The sequence below is a fragment of the Atractosteus spatula genome, assembly GCF_055471065.1.
Source record: "Atractosteus spatula isolate fAtrSpa1 chromosome 10 unlocalized genomic scaffold, fAtrSpa1.hap1 SUPER_10_unloc_1, whole genome shotgun sequence".
NCBI classification, from domain to species: domain Eukaryota; kingdom Metazoa; phylum Chordata; class Actinopteri; order Semionotiformes; family Lepisosteidae; genus Atractosteus; species Atractosteus spatula.
In genome coordinates this window covers 6,326,599-6,346,638 of record NW_028296612.1, presented here as the reverse complement: position 1 = coordinate 6,346,638, position 20,040 = coordinate 6,326,599, and the positions used below count along the sequence as shown (strand labels likewise).

General features: G+C 59.7%; 2 protein-coding genes across 3 annotated transcripts; one reads left to right on the top strand and one right to left on the bottom strand.

Moving 5' to 3' along the window:
• Positions 1 to 9,566, bottom strand: zbtb22b (zinc finger and BTB domain containing 22b). Of its 2 annotated transcripts, none has more exons than XM_088908400.1 (4): positions 9,219 to 9,566; positions 5,003 to 5,218; positions 3,603 to 4,487; positions 1 to 2,957 (listed from the first exon to the last, which is right to left on the bottom strand). In XM_088908400.1, the coding sequence occupies exons 2-4, from the start codon at positions 5,213 to 5,215 to the stop codon at positions 2,208 to 2,210; spliced, it is 1,848 nt and encodes a 615-aa protein (XP_088764526.1). In that variant the 5' UTR covers positions 5,216 to 5,218; positions 9,219 to 9,566; the 3' UTR covers positions 1 to 2,207. The 2 variants fall into 2 exon arrangements, with proteins under 2 accessions (XP_088764526.1, XP_088764527.1); XM_088908401.1 differs by lacking the exon at positions 9,219 to 9,566 and adding an exon at positions 6,323 to 6,642.
• A 1,286-nt stretch (positions 9,567 to 10,852) lies between these two features.
• Positions 10,853 to 19,513, top strand: kifc1 (kinesin family member C1). Its single transcript, XM_088908184.1, has 17 exons — positions 10,853 to 10,942; positions 12,207 to 12,227; positions 12,977 to 13,099; positions 13,194 to 13,302; positions 13,400 to 13,456; positions 14,014 to 14,052; positions 14,489 to 14,696; positions 15,094 to 15,259; positions 15,344 to 15,511; positions 15,992 to 16,108; positions 16,195 to 16,479; positions 17,757 to 17,924; positions 18,020 to 18,158; positions 18,630 to 18,769; positions 18,858 to 18,931; positions 19,121 to 19,196; positions 19,309 to 19,513. The coding sequence occupies exons 2-17, from the start codon at positions 12,216 to 12,218 to the stop codon at positions 19,354 to 19,356; spliced, it is 1,929 nt and encodes a 642-aa protein (XP_088764310.1). The 5' UTR covers positions 10,853 to 10,942; positions 12,207 to 12,215; the 3' UTR covers positions 19,357 to 19,513.
• Positions 19,514 to 20,040: the final 527 nt, after the last annotated feature.

The window sequence follows — 20,040 nt, the reverse complement described above, 5'->3', positions numbered from 1 at the left end:
CATATTTACAGTTTTTATTTCTCTCCCTGTACTAACCATACAAATTAAAAGACTTCAAGTGAAGGAGAACAACAGACTTTACAACAGATTTAACCAGCTTTCAAGAACAAAGACTCACAGTCAAAACCTCTCTCGCGGTGGTTAACACGCAAAGGAACTACAATACCCATCATTCATTTCCCACGCAGCAAGCACGCAAATAATTGTTTTGCGTGCCACAAGTCCTTGTGGGAGATGTAGTTTTTGTTTTTCCCTCTATACATGGACTTAGGACGTTTCCAGCAGAGGCTCATGGAAGATGTAGTTCTTGTTTCTCCCCTACATGGGCTGAGGAAGCACCCTGCAGTGGATTGTGGGAGGCGTAGTTTTTCAATGCAGGATGTCCATGAGAAAGGCAGCTGAACTTCAGCCAGTTGAAGGAAATGCTGTCCGCAGTCACTGCCTCCTGCTCGCTCAACTCAGCACCATCGTCATCCATCCCAAGTCTGTCCTGTCCCACTGTACTGAACACTGTCCCCTCTCCCCCACTGTACTGAACACTGTGCCCTCTCACTGAACACTGTCCCCTCTCTCTCACCTTGTACTGAACACTGTGCCCTCTCCCCACTGTACTGAACACTGTGCCCTCTCACTGAACACTGTCCCCTCTCTCTCACCTTGTACTGAACACTGTCCCCTCTCTCTCACCTTGTACTGAACACCGTCCCCTCTCACTGAACACTGTCCCCTCTCTCTCCCCTTGTACTGAACACCGTCCCCTCTCACTGAACACTGTCCCCTCTCTCACCTTGTACTGAACACCGTCCCCTCTCTGTATTGAACACTTTCCTCTCCCCCACTGTACTGAACGCTGTCCCCTCTCACTGTACTGAACACTATGCTCATTCTCCTCCAGATTTCTTTATTTCTACACATAAATACACAAAAGTGAACTACACAACACACTCACTGGCACTCTCTCACCCCCAACACTCACACACATTGACTCTCTCACTCTCTCACACTCACTGACACACTCAATCATTCTCTCACACTCACTGACACTCTCTCACACTCACACCCCCAACACTCACACTCTCACACCCACTGACACTCTCACACTCACACCCACTGACACACTCAATCACTCTCTCTCACTCACACCCCCAACACTCACACACACTGGCTCTCACTCTCTCACACTCACTGACTCTCTCACACTCTCTCACACTCACTGACTCTCTCACACTCTCTCACACTCACTGACACTCACTGACACTCTCTCACTGACACTCACTGACACACTCTCTCACTCACACTCACTGACACACTCTCTCACTCACACCCCCAACACTCACACACACTGGCTCTCACTCTCTCACACTCACTGACACTCTCTCTCACTGACACTCACTGACTCTCTCACACTCTCTCTCACTCACTGACACTCTCTCTCACTCACTGACACACTCAATCACTCTCTCACACTCAGTGACACTCTCTCTCACCCCCAACACTCACACACACTGGCTCTCACTCTCTCTCACTCACTGACACTCTCTCTCACTGACACTCACTGACTCTCTCACACTCACTGACACTCTTTCTCACTGACACTCACTGACTCTCTCACACTCTCTCTCACTCACTGACACTCTCTCTCACTCACTGACACACTCAATCACTCTCTCACACTCAGTGACACTCTCTCTCACCCCCAACACTCACACACACTGGCTCTCACTCTCTCTCACTCACTGACACTCTCTCTCACTGACACTCACTGACTCTCTCACACTCACTGACACTCTTTCTCACTGACACTCACTGACTCTCTCACACTCTCTCTCACTCACTGACACTCTCTCTCACTCACTGACACACTCAATCACTCTCTCACACTCAGTGACACTCTCTCTCACCCCCAACACTCACACACACTGGCTCTCACTCTCTCACACTCAGTGACACTCTCTCACACTCACTGACTCTCTCACACTCACTGACACACTCTCTCACTGACACTCTCTCTCACTCACTGACACTCTCTCTCACTGACACTCACTGACTCTCTCACACTCTCTCTCACTCACTGACACTCTCTCTCACTGACACTCACTGACTCTCTCACACTCTCTCTCACTCACTGACACTCTCTCTCACTGACACTCTCTCACACTCACTGACACTCTCTCTCTCTCTCTCTCTCTCTCTCCCTCACCCCCAGGTCACGTGACGTCCCCCTCGCTCACACTCACCTCGCACACCTCCTCCTCCTCCTCCTCCTCCTCGGCCCCGGCGGCCCCGAAGCCCCCGGGCGGGGCCGGCGCCGCCAGCAGGGCCCCGGGTCCGCCCAGGGCCAGCGCGGCGGCGCCGCCCTGCAGGTGGGCCGGGCCTCCGCGGCGCTCGCAGTGCGCGCGGTGCCGCATGAAGCTGTCGCGCCACATGAACTTCTTCCCGCAGGCGCGGCAGTCGTAGGGCTTGAGGCCCGTGTGCGTCTTCATGTGCTCCGTCAGGTGGTGCTTCATCTTGAACTTCTTGGCGCAGACGGGGCAGTCGAAGGGCCGCAGGTTCAGGTGCATGTTGACGTGTCGGTCGCGCATGCTCTTGTGGGTGAAGGTCTTGCCGCAGTGGCACATGAAGACCTTGGCCCCGCCCCCGGCCCCGCCCCCGCCGGCCCCGCCCCCGGCCCCGCCCCCGCCGGCCGGGGCCACCGGCCCGTGCTCCGCCCCCAGCTCGGCGCCCGCGGCGACCGGGGCCGGGGGCGGGGCCGGGCTGTACAGCAGCACCGGGTTGCCCTGCATGTCCAGGGGGAAGAGCTGGGCCCGGGGCGGGCCGGCGCCGGGCGGGACCGGGCCCAGCAGGGCCCGCGGGCCAGGCAGGGCGGGCCGGTCGCCGCGGTGGTGCAGCGGCTCCGGCGGGGGGGGCTGGCCGGCGTCGAAGTGGACATAGTCGCCCGAGGATTCGCAGAAATCCACCTGAGAGAGAGGGGAAACTTATTTTACTTTTATTTTTGTTTCATGTGAATTTCATTATTTTTATTTGCTTTGGCAACACTGATTGTACCCACCGGTCATGCTAATAAAGCACCTGGAATTGAAATTGAGAGTGAGGGAGAGTGAGGGAGTGAGTGTGAGGGAGCGAGTGAGTGAGTGTGAAGGAGTGAGAGAGGGTGAGGGAGAGAGAGTGTGAGGGAGCGAGAGAGTGAGTGTGAGGGGGAGAGTGAGAGAGGGTGAGGGAGGGTGAGAGAGGGTGAGAGTGAGGGAGAGTGAGGGAGGTAGAGAGTGAGGGAGAGAGTGAGAGTGAGTGTGAGGGGGAGGGGGAGTGAGGTAGAGAGTGAGGGAGAGAGTGAGAGTGAGGGAGAGTGAGGTAGAGAGTGAGGGAGAGTGAGAGTGAGTGTGAGGGGGAGGGGGAGTGAGGTAGAGAGTGAGGGAGAGTGAGAGTGAGTGTGAGGGGGAGGGGGAGTGAGGTAGAGAGTGAGGGAGAGTGAGAGTGAGTGTGAGGGGGAGGGGGAGTGAGGTAGAGAGTGAGGTAGAGAGTGAAAGTGAGTGTGAGGGGGAGGGGGAGTGAGGTAGAGAGGGAGTGAGGTATAGAGGGAGGGACACACAGCAGGGGGTCCTGACCTGCGCCTCCGGTGGTCCCGCTCCTCGGCCCGGCAGCTCCGCGGCTCCGGACAGCGTCCTGACGTCCGAGATGCTGAGGGGGTGCTCTCGGGGGCGCCCCCCGGCCAGCGCCAGCGCCCCGAGCTCGTCCTCGTCCTCGCCCGCGCCCCCCGACACCACCAGCAGCTCCTCCTCGTCCTCGGCCTGCGGGGGGCGCTCCGTCTTCACCACCACCCAGTGCCGGCGGGGCAGGAGGCTGGGGGGTGCGGGGGGCGGCGGGGGGTCCCCGTCCTGGTAGGAGGACACCCCGAAGCAGTCGCTGACGCGGTCCTCCGGCTCGGGGCGCCCCAGCCTGTGGCGCTTGGGGGCGGCCCCCCTGTCCGTGCCCCTCCTGCGGGGGTACACCTCCTCCTCCTCCTCTTCCTCCTCCTCCCCCTCCTCGTCCCCCTCGCCCTCCTCCTCCTCGATGAGGAAGGTGCCGGCGCCGCCGGCCGCGCCCCCGTCCTCGCCGGCGGAGGTGGCGGAGGTGGGGGCGCCCCCGAACCCCGAGCCGCCGGCCTCGCGGGGGCTGAAGTAGTTGGTGCTGCTGGGGGACTGGCTCTCGCTGGCGCGGCTGGAGCCCAGCGAGGGGCGGCGGCCCGGGGCGGCGGGGGGGTCCCCCGCGCCCGCCGCGCCCGCCCGCGCCCCCGGCCGCCCCGCCGCCGGCCCGCGCCCCTCCTTCAGCAGCTCGGTGCACTTGTCCACGATGTGCCACATCTGCAGCACGCTGCCCACCGTCAGGTAGTTGACGATCTCCTCGCTCAGCATGCGCAGGCGGCCCGTGTAGGCGCAGCCCAGCACGCTCTCGAACGCCAGCGGGTCCAGCACCGCGGGCAGGGAGACCGAGGACACGTTCTTCAACAGCACCTGGTGCACAGGGAGGCAGGGAGAGGGGTTCATACAGACTCACTGACTGGACACTCCAGTACATGAACACTGCACTGAGAGAGAGAGGGGTTCATACACACACACTGACTGGACACTCCAGTACATGAACACTGCACTGAGAGAGAGGGGTTCATACACACACACTGACTGGACACTCCAGTACATGAACACTGCACTGAGAGAGAGAGGGGTTCATACACACACACTGACTGGACACTCCAGTACATGAACACTGCACTGAGAGAGAGAGGGGTTCATACAGACACACTGACTGGACACTCCAGTACATGAACACTGCACTGAGAGAGAGAGGGGTTCATACACACACACTGACTGGACACTCCAGTACATGAACACTGCACTGAGAGAGAGGGGTTCATACACACACACTGACTGGACACTCCAGTACATGAACACTGCACTGAGAGAGAGAGGGGTTCATACAGACACACTGACTGGACACTCCAGTGTGGTAACTCTGCTCTGAGACAGACCTGATCGTGGAAGTAGGGTGAAGAGGCTGCCAACACACACCGATGAGCCCTGAAGACGCGGCCCTGCACCTCGATGGCCAGATCACACAGCTGACCCTCCAGACGCTGGCGGTTCAGACTGGCCAGCAGAGCCCCCTGGACTGAGGGGAAACACACCTGCACCACTCCGCCACCGGGGGCGCTAGAGGCACTGCTGCTACAGCCTGACTCCATGAGCTGAGAGACAGAAGAGAGAGAGAGGGGTTAACACACAACACTGACCACCTGGACACTCCAGGACATGAACACTGCACTGAGAGAGAGAGGGGTTCATACACACACACTGACTGGACACTCCAGTACATGAACACTGCACTGAGAGAGAGAGGGGTTCATACAGACACACTGACTGGACACTCCAGTACATGAACACTGCACTGAGAGAGAGAGAGGTTCATACAGACACACTGACTGGACACTCCAGGACATGAACACTGCACTGAGAGAGAGAGGGGTTAACACACAACACTGACTGGACACTCCAGTACATGAACACTGCACTGAGAGAGAGAGGGGTTCATACAGACACACTGACTGGACACTCCAGTACATGAACACTGCACTGAGAGAGAGAGGGGTTCATACAGACACACTGACTGGACACTCCAGTACATGAACACTGCACTGAGAGAGAGAGGGGTTCATACACACACACTGACTGGACACTCCAGTACATGAACACTGCACTGAGAGAGAGAGGGGTTCATACAGACACACTGACTGGACACTCCAGTACACGAACACTGCACTGAGAGAAAGGGGGGTTATCCACTACTGGGCAGCAGGAGAGCTAGAGTCCAGCCCAGTACGCGATGGCGGACAGGTCACCAGTCCATCACAGTGCACACCACACACACCTGGGCCGGCTTTCCCAGAAGCCAGTTAACACACCAGCGATGCTCAGTGGGTACACTGGTCAAACGCTTGCCTGTTAGATTCGCAGTCAAAGCACCAGCAGGCCTGCAGGCTGTGGGAGGAAGCCCACAGGAACACAGGGAGAACACGCAAACTCCACACAGACAGAGCCCCAGGAACTGAACCCAGGCTAACCACTGTGCCTCTTCCTCTCCATCTATGAGAAGCATAAACATGACTCCTGTATCACAGACCGTCACATCATCAACATCATCGTGTTTATTTCTATTAACCTGCTGCGCCTGTCGGTCCTCCTCATATACGATTTAGTTTGGGTTTTGTTTTTTAAAAATGCGCGTCTACTCCCCACACACAGCTGCAGCGGGGGTTGTAACACAATCTCTCGTCTGTGTCTCGCCTCCTTACCCGGCGGTGTGTTGACAGTCGGCCCGGGCACCGCCGGAGCTCCGCTGCCCGGCGTCGCCGCGCTACTCGAGCCCGGGGATCGCGATGGGCCTACCCGCTGCCGCTCGCAGCGACGGACGGTCTGCGCTTTACTTTCAGCGGGGCTGCAGCCGCAGAGCGGACCGCAACATGAACCCAATTACCCGAAAATACCGGACACGGAACCACAGCCCCCCCGGCAGCTCCCCCTGTCCGGCCTGAACACGGGTCCGAGCCGCGGAGCATCTCCGTTCAGACCGACGGCATTCCAACCGCGAAGCGCCGGAGCAAGTAAACACCCTCCGTCCCCGGGCCCGGGGTCACCCTAGTCTGGGAACAAGGGCAAAATAAACACCCCCGCCCCGCTGCAGCACAGGGCTCTGAGCCCACAGACTGACAACACAGCTCCAGCACAGGGCTCTAAGCCCACAGCTCCAGCTCCAGCACTGGGCTCTGAGCCCACAGACTGACCCCAACAGCACAGGGCTCTGAGCCCACAGCTCCAGCTCCAGCACAGGGCTCTGAGCTCACAGACTGACCCCACAGCTCCAGCACAGGGCTCTGAGCCCACAGCTCCAGCTCCAGCACAGGGCTCTGAGCCCACAGACTGACCCCAACAGCACAGGGCTCTGAGCCCACAGCTCCAGCTCCAGCACAGGGCTCTGAGCCCACAGACTGACAACACAGCTCCAGCACAGGGCTCTGAGCCCACAGCTCCAGCTCCAGCACAGGGCTCTGAGCCCACAGACTGACAACACAGCTCCAGCACAGGGCTCTGAGCCCACAGACCGACCCCACAGCTCCAGCACAGAGCTCTGAGCCCACAGCTCGAGCTACAGCACAGGGCTCTGAGCCCACAGACTGACCCCACAGCTACAGCACAGGGCTCTGAGCCCACAGCTCCAGCTCCAGCACAGGGCTCTGAGCCCACAGACTGACAACACAACTCCAGCACAGGGCTCTGAGCCCACAGCTCCAGCTCCAGCACAGGGCTCTGAGCCCACAGCTCGAGCTACAGCACAGGGCTCTGAGCCCACAGACTGACAACACAGCTCCAGCACAGGGCTCTGAGCCCACAGACCGACCCCACAGCTCCAGCACAGAGCTCTGAGCCCACAGCTCGAGCTACAGCACAGGGCTCTGAGCCCACAGACTGACCCCACAGCTACAGCACAGGGCTCTGAGCCCACAGCTCCAGCTCCAGCACAGGGCTCTGAGCCCACAGACTGACAACACAACTCCAGCACAGGGCTCTGAGCCCACAGCTCCAGCACAGGGCTCTGAGCCCACAGACTGACAACACAGCTCCAGCACAGGGCTCTGAGCCCGCAGCTCCAGCTCCAGCACAGGGCTCTGAGCCCACAGACTGACAACACAGCTCCAGCACACGGCTCTGAGCCCACAGCTCCAGCTCCAGCACAGGGCTCTGAGCCCACAGACTGACAACACAGCTCCAGCACAGGGCTCTGAGCCCACAGTTCCAGCACAGGGCTCTGAGCCCACAGACTGACCCCACAGCTACAGCACAGGGCTCTGAGCCCACAGCTCCAGCTCCAGCACAGGGCTCTGAGCCCACAGACTGACCCCAACAGCTACAGCACAGGGCTCTGAGCCCACAGCTCCAGCTCCAGCTCCAGCTCCAGCACAGGGCTCTGAGCCCACAGACTGACCCCACAGCTTCAGCACAGGGCTCTGAGCCCACAGCCTGACCCCACAGCTCCAGCACAGGGCTCTGAGCCCACAGCTCCAGCTCCAGCACAGGGCTCTGAGCCCACAGACTGACCCCACAGCTACAGCACAGGGCTCTGAGCCCACAGCTCCAGCTACAGCACAGGGCTCTGAGCCCACAGACTTACCCCACAGCTACAGCACAGGGCTCTGAGCCCACAGACTGACCCCACAGCTACAGCACAGGGCTCTGAGCCCACAGTTCCAGCTCCAGCACAGGGCTCTGAGCCCACAGACTGACCCCACAGCTACAGCACAGGGCTCTGACCCCACAGCTCCAGCTACAGCCCAGGGCTCTGAGCCCACAGACTGACCCCACAGCTTCAGTACAGGGCTCTGAGACCACAGCCTGACCCCACAGCTCCAGCACAGGGGTCTGAGCCCACAGACTGACCCCACAGCTACAGTACAGGGCTCTGAGCCCACAGCTCCAGCTCCAGCACAGGGCTCTGAGCCCACAGCTCCATCTACAGCACAGGGCTCAAAACATGTGCTATAGCTGGAGCTGTGGGGTCAGAGCCCTGTGCTGTAGCTGTGGGGTCAGGCTCTGAGCCCACAGCCTGACCCCACAGCTACAGCACAGGGCTCTGAGCCCACAGTTCCAGCACAGCACAGGGCTCTGAGCCCACAGCTCCAGCTCCAGCACAGGGCTCTGAGCCCACAGACTGACCCCACAGCTCCAGCACAGGGCTCTGAGCCCACAGCTCCAGCACAGGGCTCTGAGCCCACAGACTGACCCCACAGCTCCAGCACAGTCCTCTGAGCCCACAGCTCGAGCTACAGCACAGGGCTCTGAGCCCACAGACTGACCCCACAGCTCCAGCACATAGCTCTGAGCCCACAGCTCCAGCTCCAGCACAGGGCTCTGAGCCCACAGACTGACCCCACAGCTCCAGCACAGTCCTCTGAGCCCACAGCTCCAGCTCCAGCACAGGGCTCTGAGCCCACAGACTGTGAAATCGGCGAGCTGTCCCTGCGTGACCCCACACCCACACCCACACACGCGTGCTGACCGTGCGCAGGGCGCTATATCAGCGCCCCCCGGCTCGCCCGCCGCCCACGGAGTGACAGGCAGACACGCTCGGACCCGGGCTGGCCCCCGGCGGCCTCAGCCCACCCACGGCGACGACACGAGCGGCGCGGAGCTCACCGCTTCCTCCACGCAACGGCGGTCGTGTCCTCAGCGGGGGGGGGTGGGGGCGAGGTGAGGCGAGGGAGCTGGGGGTGAGGTGATGGGGGCCGTAGCGGGGCGCTGCCTTGACCCTCGACCCCTCCACGGCGGAGGCCGGGCTAGTGCAGGCGGCGGCGGCCGCGGCGAGCGGCGATCCGACCCCCGGCGCTGCGCGGCGCGGTCGCCATTGCAGGTACCGCTGTCACAGGGGCAGCCCGCCGCGGGCGAGGCAGTGGGATTTCGCCGACTGAAGACGGAAAATTAAAAATAAAAACACACACACACACGGCTCCAGCGGTCGCAGGGGACGGACACGGCGCGGACAGGCGCGACTCCTCCCCCTCCGAGCGCGCACGCAGGCAGGAAACTGCGGCCCCGCCGCTCCCGCCATCTTGGCTCTGAGACCCCATTGCGGCGGATGGGAGGGAAGGGAGCCCGCTCGGAGCCAAGATGGCGGCCAGCGCGGTAGGGGGGAAGAATTTCATGGTTGCACCGGAGCAGGGCAGGAGTATCGCGGGGGACCCGCGTCTGACCAGTTTCTGAAACAGACGGGAGGGCGTATCTGCAGGCTGGCCCTACCTGGGAGAACAGGGCAGCGTGTGCGGACCTCCTCTGCATTCACCCGGTTGAAAAGTGTAACTGTATTACCGTATGAGCCCCTGACGGTGGTGATGATAGGTTACACGTACTCTTGGTTGTACTGTCTGTTCTTTTGTTGTCAAAACGTGTTTACAAACACGGGCACACACATCACATCACGCCACGCCACGCCACGCTGGGAAAAAGGAACTGCCCCTCGGCTCGATTTGCCCCAGTCCGGAATGGATCAATGTTTTTTATTGTTCTAACACAATAAAACTTTATTTCACAATGATGTACGTCTTCTCCCAGCGGGTGCCCTCTGTATCCAAGCCACGCAGCCTCTCCTGGATCTCGGACAGAGGGGTCTGGCCGATGGTGATCGTGTGCTGGACAAGTCCAGCTCCCGGCTCGTCCAGTCCCCAGAGCCCTGCCGGCACCCCCTCGCTGAAGAGAACCGACAGTGTGCTGAGACATGGAGGGGGGGGGGGGGAGTTATTATCACACACACACTGAGACATGGGGGGGAATTATTCTCCGAATATGAATGTGCTTCGAGACAGAAATGGATTTGCACGTTCAAATCACTCAAAACATTAAACTAAGGAGAGCTAGACCAAACCTGGGACTTACACATTATTTCGTTCGATGTTATTTATTGATGTATGGGGTTTTTGTTAACACAATAAATAAAGCATTTAAAAAAAAAACTCCACGCCTTCCGCATAAACATTGCATTGATTGATTGATCCCAATGTCCCCGCCTTCGTGGGGCTGACGACCAATCACCATCTCCGAAAGGTATCCTCCTTTTCCATTGGGTAGTTTCAAACCCAAATAAGGCGGGTCCCTCTCAGCGGGGAGCTGTTTTTCTTGCGCGGGATTGGTAGACCGAGTGGACGGGAGGGAGGGGCCAAGCCGGATCGCGGTCTTGATTGGTTCAGAAGGGCATTTCCGGGGAGGCAGGAAGTGAAGGCAGCAACCAATCGGTTTGCAGTTTTCCTCAATTCGAATCAGGGGTCCAAACGGCCGGAGCGCGAGAGCCGCAGTAGCAGCTGAGGAGATCGTCTCGAGACAGTTATTGCCGATAACGGAACCGATACCGACGCCGGTGATCAATAACGGTAGGATGAGGGTCATTAATCAAGCATTTAATTTACTGACTAACCCGCCGTCCTTTTTACTTTCCAACCCGTTCGGCTCGGAGCGAAAGCGCTCCGCTGTGCTTACTGACTGTCGTGGAAAATAATATTAGCGCCTTAATTAAGATCATTTATTTAATAACAACCGCAAATAGACCGGTTTGTTCCATCCTAACCCACATTATTCAGTAACAACCGCGGCTAGACTGGTTTATTCAACCCTGACTGTGACAATTAAATCATAAACGCCCATTAAAACGGTTTATTCGATCGTAACCCGGGTCCTGTCCTATAAAAAGCACGATTGGTCTGTCTTAATCAATTGTAAAATCGATAAGTCAGTCGCAGACCCGGGTATCCAATAATAATGTGCATGAAACTTCATTGTTCAGTCGGAAACCCTGCGAATCGGCGATCCTCGACGTTAAAACTGTCCTCTTCAGCCTTTCGATACCCGGGTCCGCATGTTGGTGAACAGAAATATCAATAACAATCATGATCATATGATCGATAACAGCCCGGGGGGGGGGGTTGTCAGTTCCTCCCGGGTGTCTGAAGGGGGTTTGAGTCCCCGATGCTGCAGCTGCAGTGTTGATCGACAGACCGAGGGGCTTTGAGAAGGGAAATTGCTGTAGTCTCCTTGCCCCCGACCCGTGTTCGTCTCTGGGGGCGCAGGCAGGGTGTAGACACGACCAGTGACAGCCGGGTGTATCCACAGACACCAAGACCTGGGCTGCACCCCTGAGGGGTATAATCTGGCTTCTCTGGCCCTCCTGCGCGCTGAAACTAAAGGCGTTTAGGAGCTGAGACCAGGAGCTGCACCGGCAGCCTGTGTCTGGACCACTGCCTGCTGATGGGGATGAAGTGTATTAATAATAATAATAATAATAATTCCTTACCGTTATATAGCGCTTGTCTGGACTCTCCTCGCACAGCGCTTTACCCCCTCCAGGGTGTACCCCCACATGGGTGACGCACCAGCTCTCAGTGGGAGGAGAGCCGAGGGATGAAGGCAGTTCAGAGAGGGGGGTTGATGAGGAGACCAGGACACCGGGGTGACACCCCTCCTCCTCTCGAGAAAGAGAGACGCCCTGGGGTTTTTAGTGAGCGGTTTCTCGGTGACGAAGGGGCTGTGATCTGCTTCTCCCCAGGCTGGGGCTGCTGGTGTGAAAGTGAATCCTCTGCTCTTGTTCTTCCACTGTAATATGCTTGTTTTTAATGCGTTTATTTTCATTTTGTTTTTCAGACAAATCAAATGGAGAAAGACGTGAGTCTCTGTATTGACCCCTCTCTCTCTCTCAGTGTGTCTGTATGAACCCCTCTCTCTCTCAGTGCAGTGTTCATGTACTGGAGTGTCCAGTCAGTGTGTCTGTATGAACCCCTCTCTCTCTCAGTGCAGTGTTCATGTACTGGAGTGTCCAGTCAGTGTGTGTGTATGAACCCCTCTCTCTCTCAGTGCAGTGTTCATGTACTGGAGTGTCCAGTCAGTGTGTCTGTATGAACCCCTCTCTCTCAGTGCAGTGTTCATGTACTGGAGTGTCCAGTCAGTGTGTGTGTATGAACCCCTCTCTCTCTCAGTGCAGTGTTCATGTACTGGAGTGTCCAGTCAGTGTGTGTGTATGAACCCCTCTCTCTCTCAGTGCAGTGTTCATGTACTGGAGTGTCCAGTCAGTGTGTCTGTATGAACCCCTCTCTCTCTCAGTGCAGTGTTCATGTACTGGAGTGTCCAGTCAGTGTGTGTGTATGAACCCCTCTCTCTCTCAGTGCAGTGTTCATGTACTGGAGTGTCCAGTCAGTGTGTGTATATGAACCCCTCTCTCTCTCAGTGCAGTGTTCATGTACTGGAGTGTCCAGTCAGTGTGTCTGTATGAACCCCTCTCTCTCTCAAGTCAGTGTTCATGTACTGGAGTGTCCAGTCAGTGTGTCTGTATGAACCCCTCTCTCTCTCAGTGTACTGGAGTGTCCAGGTGGTCAGTGTTGTGTATGAACCCCCCCCCTCTCTCTCTGTATCTCCAGAGGTCTCCTCTGCAGGTGGTCAATGGGATGAAGTCCGCCTCTCGTTTGCCTCTGCCCTCAGTGAAGAGGCAGATCTCAGCCTCGGGGGTGGACAGCGGCCCAGGACACCCCCAGCCTGCCCAGGTACTGTCTCGTCCTTCTCGGAGCGCCCCTGCGCTGCTGTCGGCCTGCCTGCTCGTCCCTGAGCCCCGTGTGCTGTGCTTGTGTGTCCTGACAGAAGAGGCTGCGCACCGCTGAGCCGCCCCCAGCGACCCGCAAGACGCAGGAGGCAGCCAGCGTGGTGACCGCCCGGCCGCGCCCGCTGGTGTCCAGCCACAGGGCAGCAGGTGAGGGAGGGAGTGTTAGTGGTCAGTCGGTTTCGGGGGGTCTCGTCCCGCAGTGGACGGCACTTACTGGTGATAAACTCCCTTCTCTCTCCCACAGTCAGAGCAGGCCGGCCGATAGCAGGAGCAGCAACTGTGGCTGTCGGACCCTCTAAAGGTGAGCAGAGCTCATATCAACCCACTGGGATTATAATCAGACTCCACTGACTGGCTGGACTGGGAGCTGGATCAGTTATTCACTGGGATTATAATCAGACTCCACTGACACTGACAGAGTAGTCTGAGACTCTCCAGGCTGGACTGGACTGGCTGCACTGGGAGCTGGACTAGTTCTTCACTGGGATTATAATCAGACTCACTGACACTGACAGAGCAGTCTGAGACTCTCCAGGCTGGACTGGACTGGCTGGACTGGGAGCTGGATTAGTTCTTCACTGGGATTATAATCAGACTCCACTGACACTGACAGAGCAGTCTGAGACTCTCCAGGCTGGACTGGACTGACTGGACTGGGAGCTGGACTAGCTCTTCACTGGGATTATAATCAGACTCCACTGACACTGACAGAGCAGTCCTGAGACTCTCCAGGCTGGACTGGCCTGTTGTGTCTGGAGGACGTGCTCATGTTGACAGCACTCACAGTGTTTTAATCTCTTGTTTGATGCGTTTCATGCCCTCGCTGTTGTACCACTGACTCACTGTTGTGTTTTTCAGCCATTCAGAAGAGACCAGTGGCCTCCGTTTCGAAACCAGGTCTGTACCCACTCGTCCTGTCTCCGGCTGGTCGATCCGATCCTCCAGCTCAGCTCTCCTGCCAGGACAGTGAAGAGCGTTGTGTCTCAATAGGACTGCAGCGCCCCCCGCTGGCAGCAGCCCACAGTACTGCTCGTGAGCTCACAGGCTCTGGGCTTGTCTCTGCAGCGCCCCCCGCTGGCAGCAGCCCACAGTACTGCTCGTGAGCTCACAGGCTCTGGGCTTGTCTCTGCAGCGCCCCCCGCTGGCAGCAGCCCACAGTACTGCTCGTGAGCTCACAGGCTCTGGGCTTGTCTCTGCAGCGCCCCCCGCTGGCAGCAGCCCACAGTACTGCTCGTGAGCTCACGGGCTCTGGGCTTGTCTCTGCAGCGCCCCCCGCTGGCAGCAGCCCACAGTACTGCTCGTGAGCTCACGGGCTCTGGGCTTCTCTCTGCAGCGCCCCCCGGTGGGCCCAGCGCAGCGCGGCGCCCTGCCTGGGACCTGAAGGGCAAGGTGAGCGACATGCAGACCAAGGTGTCCCAGTACCAGAGCCGGGTCCGCTCGGCCGCCCAGGAGAGCCAGGAGCTGCGGGAGCAGCTGGGCCACAGCCAGGAGAGGGAGAGGCAGCTGGAGGAGGAGAGCCAGGGGCTGCAGGAGCAGCTCAGGTACTGAGGAGTGTGTGTGTTGTTTGTATAGGCGGTGTTGGGCCGAGCTGTCTCACACGCTGTGCGCTGTGTTCAGGCAGTGTCGGGCCGAGCTGTGTCTCACACGCTGTGCGCTGTGTTCAGGCAGTGTCGGGCCGAGCTGTGTCTCACGCTCTGTGCGCTGTGTTCAGGCAGTGTCGGGCTGAGCCGTGTCTCATGTGCTGTGTGCTGTGTTCAGGCAGTGTCAGGTACAGAGGAGCGGTGTGTGTGTGTACAGGCGGTGTTGGGCCAAGCCGTGTCTCACGCGCTGTGCGCTGTGTTCAGGCGGTGTCGGGCCAAGCTGTGTCTCACGCTCTGTGCGCTGTGTTCAGGCGGTGTCGGGCCGAGCTGTGTCTCACGCTCTGTGCGCTGTGTTCAGGCAGTGTCGGGCCGAGCTGTCCCAGCTGTCCTCCGTGCGAGAGGAGCTGCGCTGTGCTGCTCAGGACCGGGACCGGCTGCAGCAGCAGACGGACAGACAGGCGGAGGAGATCCGCTGCCTGCAGGAGCTGCGGACGAGCCTGCAGAGCGAGCTGAGCACCGCCCAGGTACGAGCGCCCCCTCCCCCTGCCGCCGCAGCGCCCCCGCCCCCCCTGCCCTCACCCCTCTCACTCGCTCTCTCCCCCGGCCAGGCCCAGCTGGCCCTGCAGAGCTCCGCGCTGGCCCAGTCCCAGACCCAGCTGGCCGACTGCCGCCAGCTCATCTGCTCCCTGGAGCTGCGGGTCGCCGAGCTCTCGGACCGCCTGCACTGCGGAGAGATGGAGCGCAGGAAACTGCACAACACCATCCAGGAGCTGAAGGTACAGTCCAGCCCTGCCCACTGACCCCACACACACACTGACCCCCTACTGACCCCCCACTCACACACCCCCTGACCCCACACACACATACTGACCCCACACACACACTGACCGCACTGCGGAGAGATGGAGCGCAGGAAACTGCACAACACCATCCAGGAGCTGAAGGTACAGTCCAGCCCTGCCTACTGACGCCCCACACACACATACTGACCCCACACACACTGACCGCACTGCGGAGAGATGGAGCGCAGGAAACTGCACAACACCATCCAGGAGCTGAAGGTACAGTCCAGCCCTGCCCACTGACCCCACACACACCCACTGACCCCATACTGACCACACACCCTGGGACCCCAGCCGTCCAGTGTGGTGTTAAGATTCTGACCTCAGAGCTGCTGTGCGGTATGTTATGCTAGTTGTGTGAGAAGAGAGGAGCCTCTATCTGTAACCCCCCTGCGTTTCCTGTTCCCTCTCCAGGGCAACATCAGGGTGTTCTGCAGAGTGCGCCCCCTGCTGGCTGGAGACGGCAGCATGGAGCACATTGAGCTGCCAGCCGACGACCCCAAGACCGTGGCTCTGGCCAAGACCGCAGAGGTGCGCCCCCTCTCCCAGGGTCCTCTCTGCCCCTGCTGCACTGCGTGTATCTGGGTGAGCTGACTGTCGCCCCCTGTGTCTCCCAGTCTCACACAGGCCGGGGCGCGGACCAGCTGACCCGCTACAAGTTCAGCTTCGACCGGGTGTTCGGCCCGGCGGCGGCCCAGCAGGAGGTGTTTGAGGAGATTTCCCTGCTGGTCCAGTCGGCGCTGGACGGCTACAACGTCTGCTGCTTCGCCTACGGGCAGACCGGCTCCGGGAAGACCTACACCATGGAGGGGGGGCAGGAGGAGACCAGCTGGGGGGTCATTCCAAGAGCCGTCCAGCAGATCTTCCTCACAGCTGAGGGCCTGAGAGACGAGGGCTGGGAGGTACTGAAGCCTGTGTGAGGAGTGTCTCTGGGGTCTGTGTGAGGGTCTGGACTCCTCTCTCTGTGTGAGGAGTGTCTCTGGGGTCTGTGTGAGGGTCTGGACTCCTCTCTCTGTGTGAGGAGTGTCTCTGGGGTCTGCATGAGGGTCTGGACTCCTCTCTCTGTGTGAGGAGTGTCTCTGGGGTCTGTGTGAGGGTCTGGACTCCTCTCTCTGTGTGAGGAGTGTCTCTGGGGTCTGTGTGAGGGTCTGGACTCCTCTCTCTGTGTGAGGAGTGTCTCTGGGGTCTGTGTGAGGGTCTGGACTCCTCTCTGTGTGAGGAGTGTCTCTGGGGTCTGTGTGAGGGTCTGGACTCCTCTCTCTGTGTGAGGAGTGTCTCTGGGGTCTCTGTGAGGGTCTGGACTCCTCTCTCTGTGTGAGGAGTGTCTCTGGGGTCTCTGTGAGGGTCTGGACTCCTCTCTCTGTGTGAGGAGTGTCTCTGGGGTCTCTGTGAGGGTCTGTGCTCCTCTCTCTTTGTGAGGAGTGTCTCTGGGGTCTGTGTGAGGGTCTGGACTCCTCTCTCTGTGTGAGGAGTGTCTCTGGGGTCTCTGTGAGGGTCTGGACTCCTCTCTCTGTGTGAGGAGTGTCTCTGGGGTCTGTGTGAGGGTCTGGACTCCTCTCTCTGTGTGAGGAGTGTCTCTGGGGTCTGTGTGAGGGTCTGTACTCATCACCCTGTGTGAGGAGTGTCTCTGGGGTCTGTGTGAGGGTCTGGACTCCTCTCTCTGTGTGAGGAGTGTCTCTGGGGTCTGTGTGAGGGTCTGGACTCCTCTCTCTGTGTGAGGAGTGTCTCTGGGGTCTGTGTGAGGGTCTGTACTCATCACCCTGTGTGAGGAGTGTCTCTGGGGTCTGTGTGAGGGTCTGGACTCCTCTCTCTGTGTGAGGAGTGCCTCTGGGGTCTGTGTGAGGGTCTGGACTCCTCTCTCTGTGTGAGGAGTGTCTCTGGGGTCTGTGTGAGGGTCTATACTCCTCTCTCTGTGTGAGGAGTGTCTCTGGGGTCTGTGTGAGGGTCTGTACTCCTCTCTCTGTGTGAGGAGTGTCTCTGGGGTCTGTGTGAGGGTCTGGACTCCTCTCTCTGTGTGAGGAGTGTCTCTGGGGTCTGTGTGAGGGTCTGGACTCCTCTCTCAGTGTGAGGAGTGTCTCTGGGGTCTGTGTGAGGGTCTGGACTCCTCTCTCTGTGTGAGGAGTGTATTTACTCCGTATTGGTGTCTCTGTGCTAATGCTTGTCTTTCTCTTTCTCTCAGTACAAGTTTGTAGCGAGCTTTGTGGAGATCTACAATGAGACACTGAGAGACCTGCTCTACAAAGGAAAATCGACGAAGAGGCCCGAGTATGAGATCAAGAAATCCTCCTCAACAGGGGAGGTGACAGTTACCAACCTGTCCTACGAGCCTGTGAGCTCTGAGCACGAGGTAGGCTGTTCCCCTGGGCTCGCCGGGTCCCTGCCGGTCTCCGCTCCGCCCAGAGCCGGTGCCCGTTCGAACCCGTGTCCGGGTGTCTCCCCCAGGTGCTCCGGCTGATCGGCGTGGCCAGCCAGAACCGCTCCACGGCCCGGACCAACATGAACGACGTCTCCTCCCGCAGCCACTCGGTCTTCCAGCTCCAGATCGAGGGGGAGAACGCGGGCCGGGGGATCAAGTGCAAGTGTGAGTCTGGGGTCGGCGCCCCCCGCCCCCCCGTCCCTCCTGGAGCTGACCCCCGTCCCTGTCCCTCCAGGAGCTGACCCCCGTCCCCCGTCCCTCCAGGAGCTGACCCCGCCCCCCGCCCCCCCGTCCCTGTCCCTCCAGGAGCTGACCCCGCCCCCCCGTCCCCTGTCCCTCCAGGAGCTGACCTCGCCCCCCGCCCCCCGTCCCCCGTCCCTCCAGGAGCTGACCCCCGTCCCTGTCCCTCCAGGAGCTGACCCCGCCCCCCGTCCCCTGTCCCCTGTCCCTCCAAGAGCTGACCCCCGCCCCCCCGCCCCTCCAGGAGCTGACCCCCGCCCCCCGTCCCTCCAGGAGCTGACCCCCGCCCCCCGTCCCCTGTCCCTCCAGGAGCTGACCCCGCCCCTCCAGGAGCTGACCCCCGTCCCTGCCCCCCGTCCCTCCAGGAGCTGACCCTGCCCTCTGTCTCTCCCGCAGCCTCCCTGAGCCTGGTGGACCTCGCCGGCAGCGAGCGGGTGCAGAAGAGCCAGTCGCAGGGAGACCGCTTCAAGGAGATGACGGCCATTAACAGCTCCCTGTCCAACCTGGGCATCGTCATCTCGGCCCTGGCCAACAAGGTACTGGAGCGCCCCCCGCTGGCCGCCCCTCTCGCTCTCCCGCCGGCCCGCCCCCCCGCCCTCTCTCACGCACTGCCTCCCCCCGCAGGACGCCTACGTCCCCTACCGCAACTCCAAGCTGACCTACCTGCTGCAGAACAGCCTGGGCGGCAACAGCAAGACGTGAGTCCGTCCTCCGCCAGACCGCCGGCCCCCCAGAGCCCCGCCAGAGACTACAGCTCCCAGGAGCCCCCGCGCCCACGCCCTGCTGGGAACTGTAGTTCTCCTCCGTCCCTCGACTCCGGCGCTAACCCGTCTCTCTCTCTCTCTCTCTCTCTCTCTCTCTCTCTCTCTCTCTCCCCGCTGGTCCAGGCTGATGTTCGTCAACGTGTCCCCGGAGCTGGACAGCTTCGGCGAGTCCCTGAACTCCCTGCGGTTCGCCAGCAAGGTGAGCCGGGTCACGAGGCTGCGCTGCCTGGCCGGAGCTCCGCCCCGCTCTGCTGCTGCCGGCCTGTATTAACGCCCCCCTCTTCCTCTTCCTCTTCCTCTCTCTGCTGCAGGTGAACGACTGCGTGATCGGCACAGCATCGGCCAACAAGAAAATCTGACCTCCGCCCGCGCCGTGACAGCTGTACATACTGTAAATTAGACTGTTTTTAACTCGGGGCGCCGGCGCTGCGCCGGCCTCCTCTGCGAATACGGGACTATTTATTTCCGACTCTTCTTGTAATCGTCGCTGCTGGAGCCGGTGAAATAAAGCTCTTCCGCACGAGGCTGTGTTTTCTTCATCTGGGCTCGGGAGAGAGCCTGTCCTGTCCTGTCCTGTCCTGCCCTGCCCTGCGTCCTTCGTGCTTCGAAAGCTCCTCCGGCCCTTTCCAGGCGAGCGGGCTGGGCTCAGGCTCCTGCTCGGCTGAGGTGACCGCGTCGGACCACCGCTGGGCACGGAGCTTGCATCTCCAGGCTGCAGCGGACCCCCGAGACGGAGGCGGAGGTTTAATCGCACCCCATCACGCACACAGCTGTCTGCCACACAGGTGAGAAACTAGCCTTTAATTTTGAGCTCTTATTCCGAGAAACGGAGCAGAACAGGCCGGTTTCACCCAGACCGCAGCAGCACTAAGGACTCTGAGTGAAAGCGCACTCTGGTCACACTGATGCGCCTCGGAGACGGCGAGCTGCCAAACCACACACACCCCCTAGAGAAGACAAGAAACGCTTGAACAGACGAGGGATCCAGGGTCCTCCTGGGAATATTTCTTCATTTTTGTAGTTGAACGACAAAAGGACAGCAT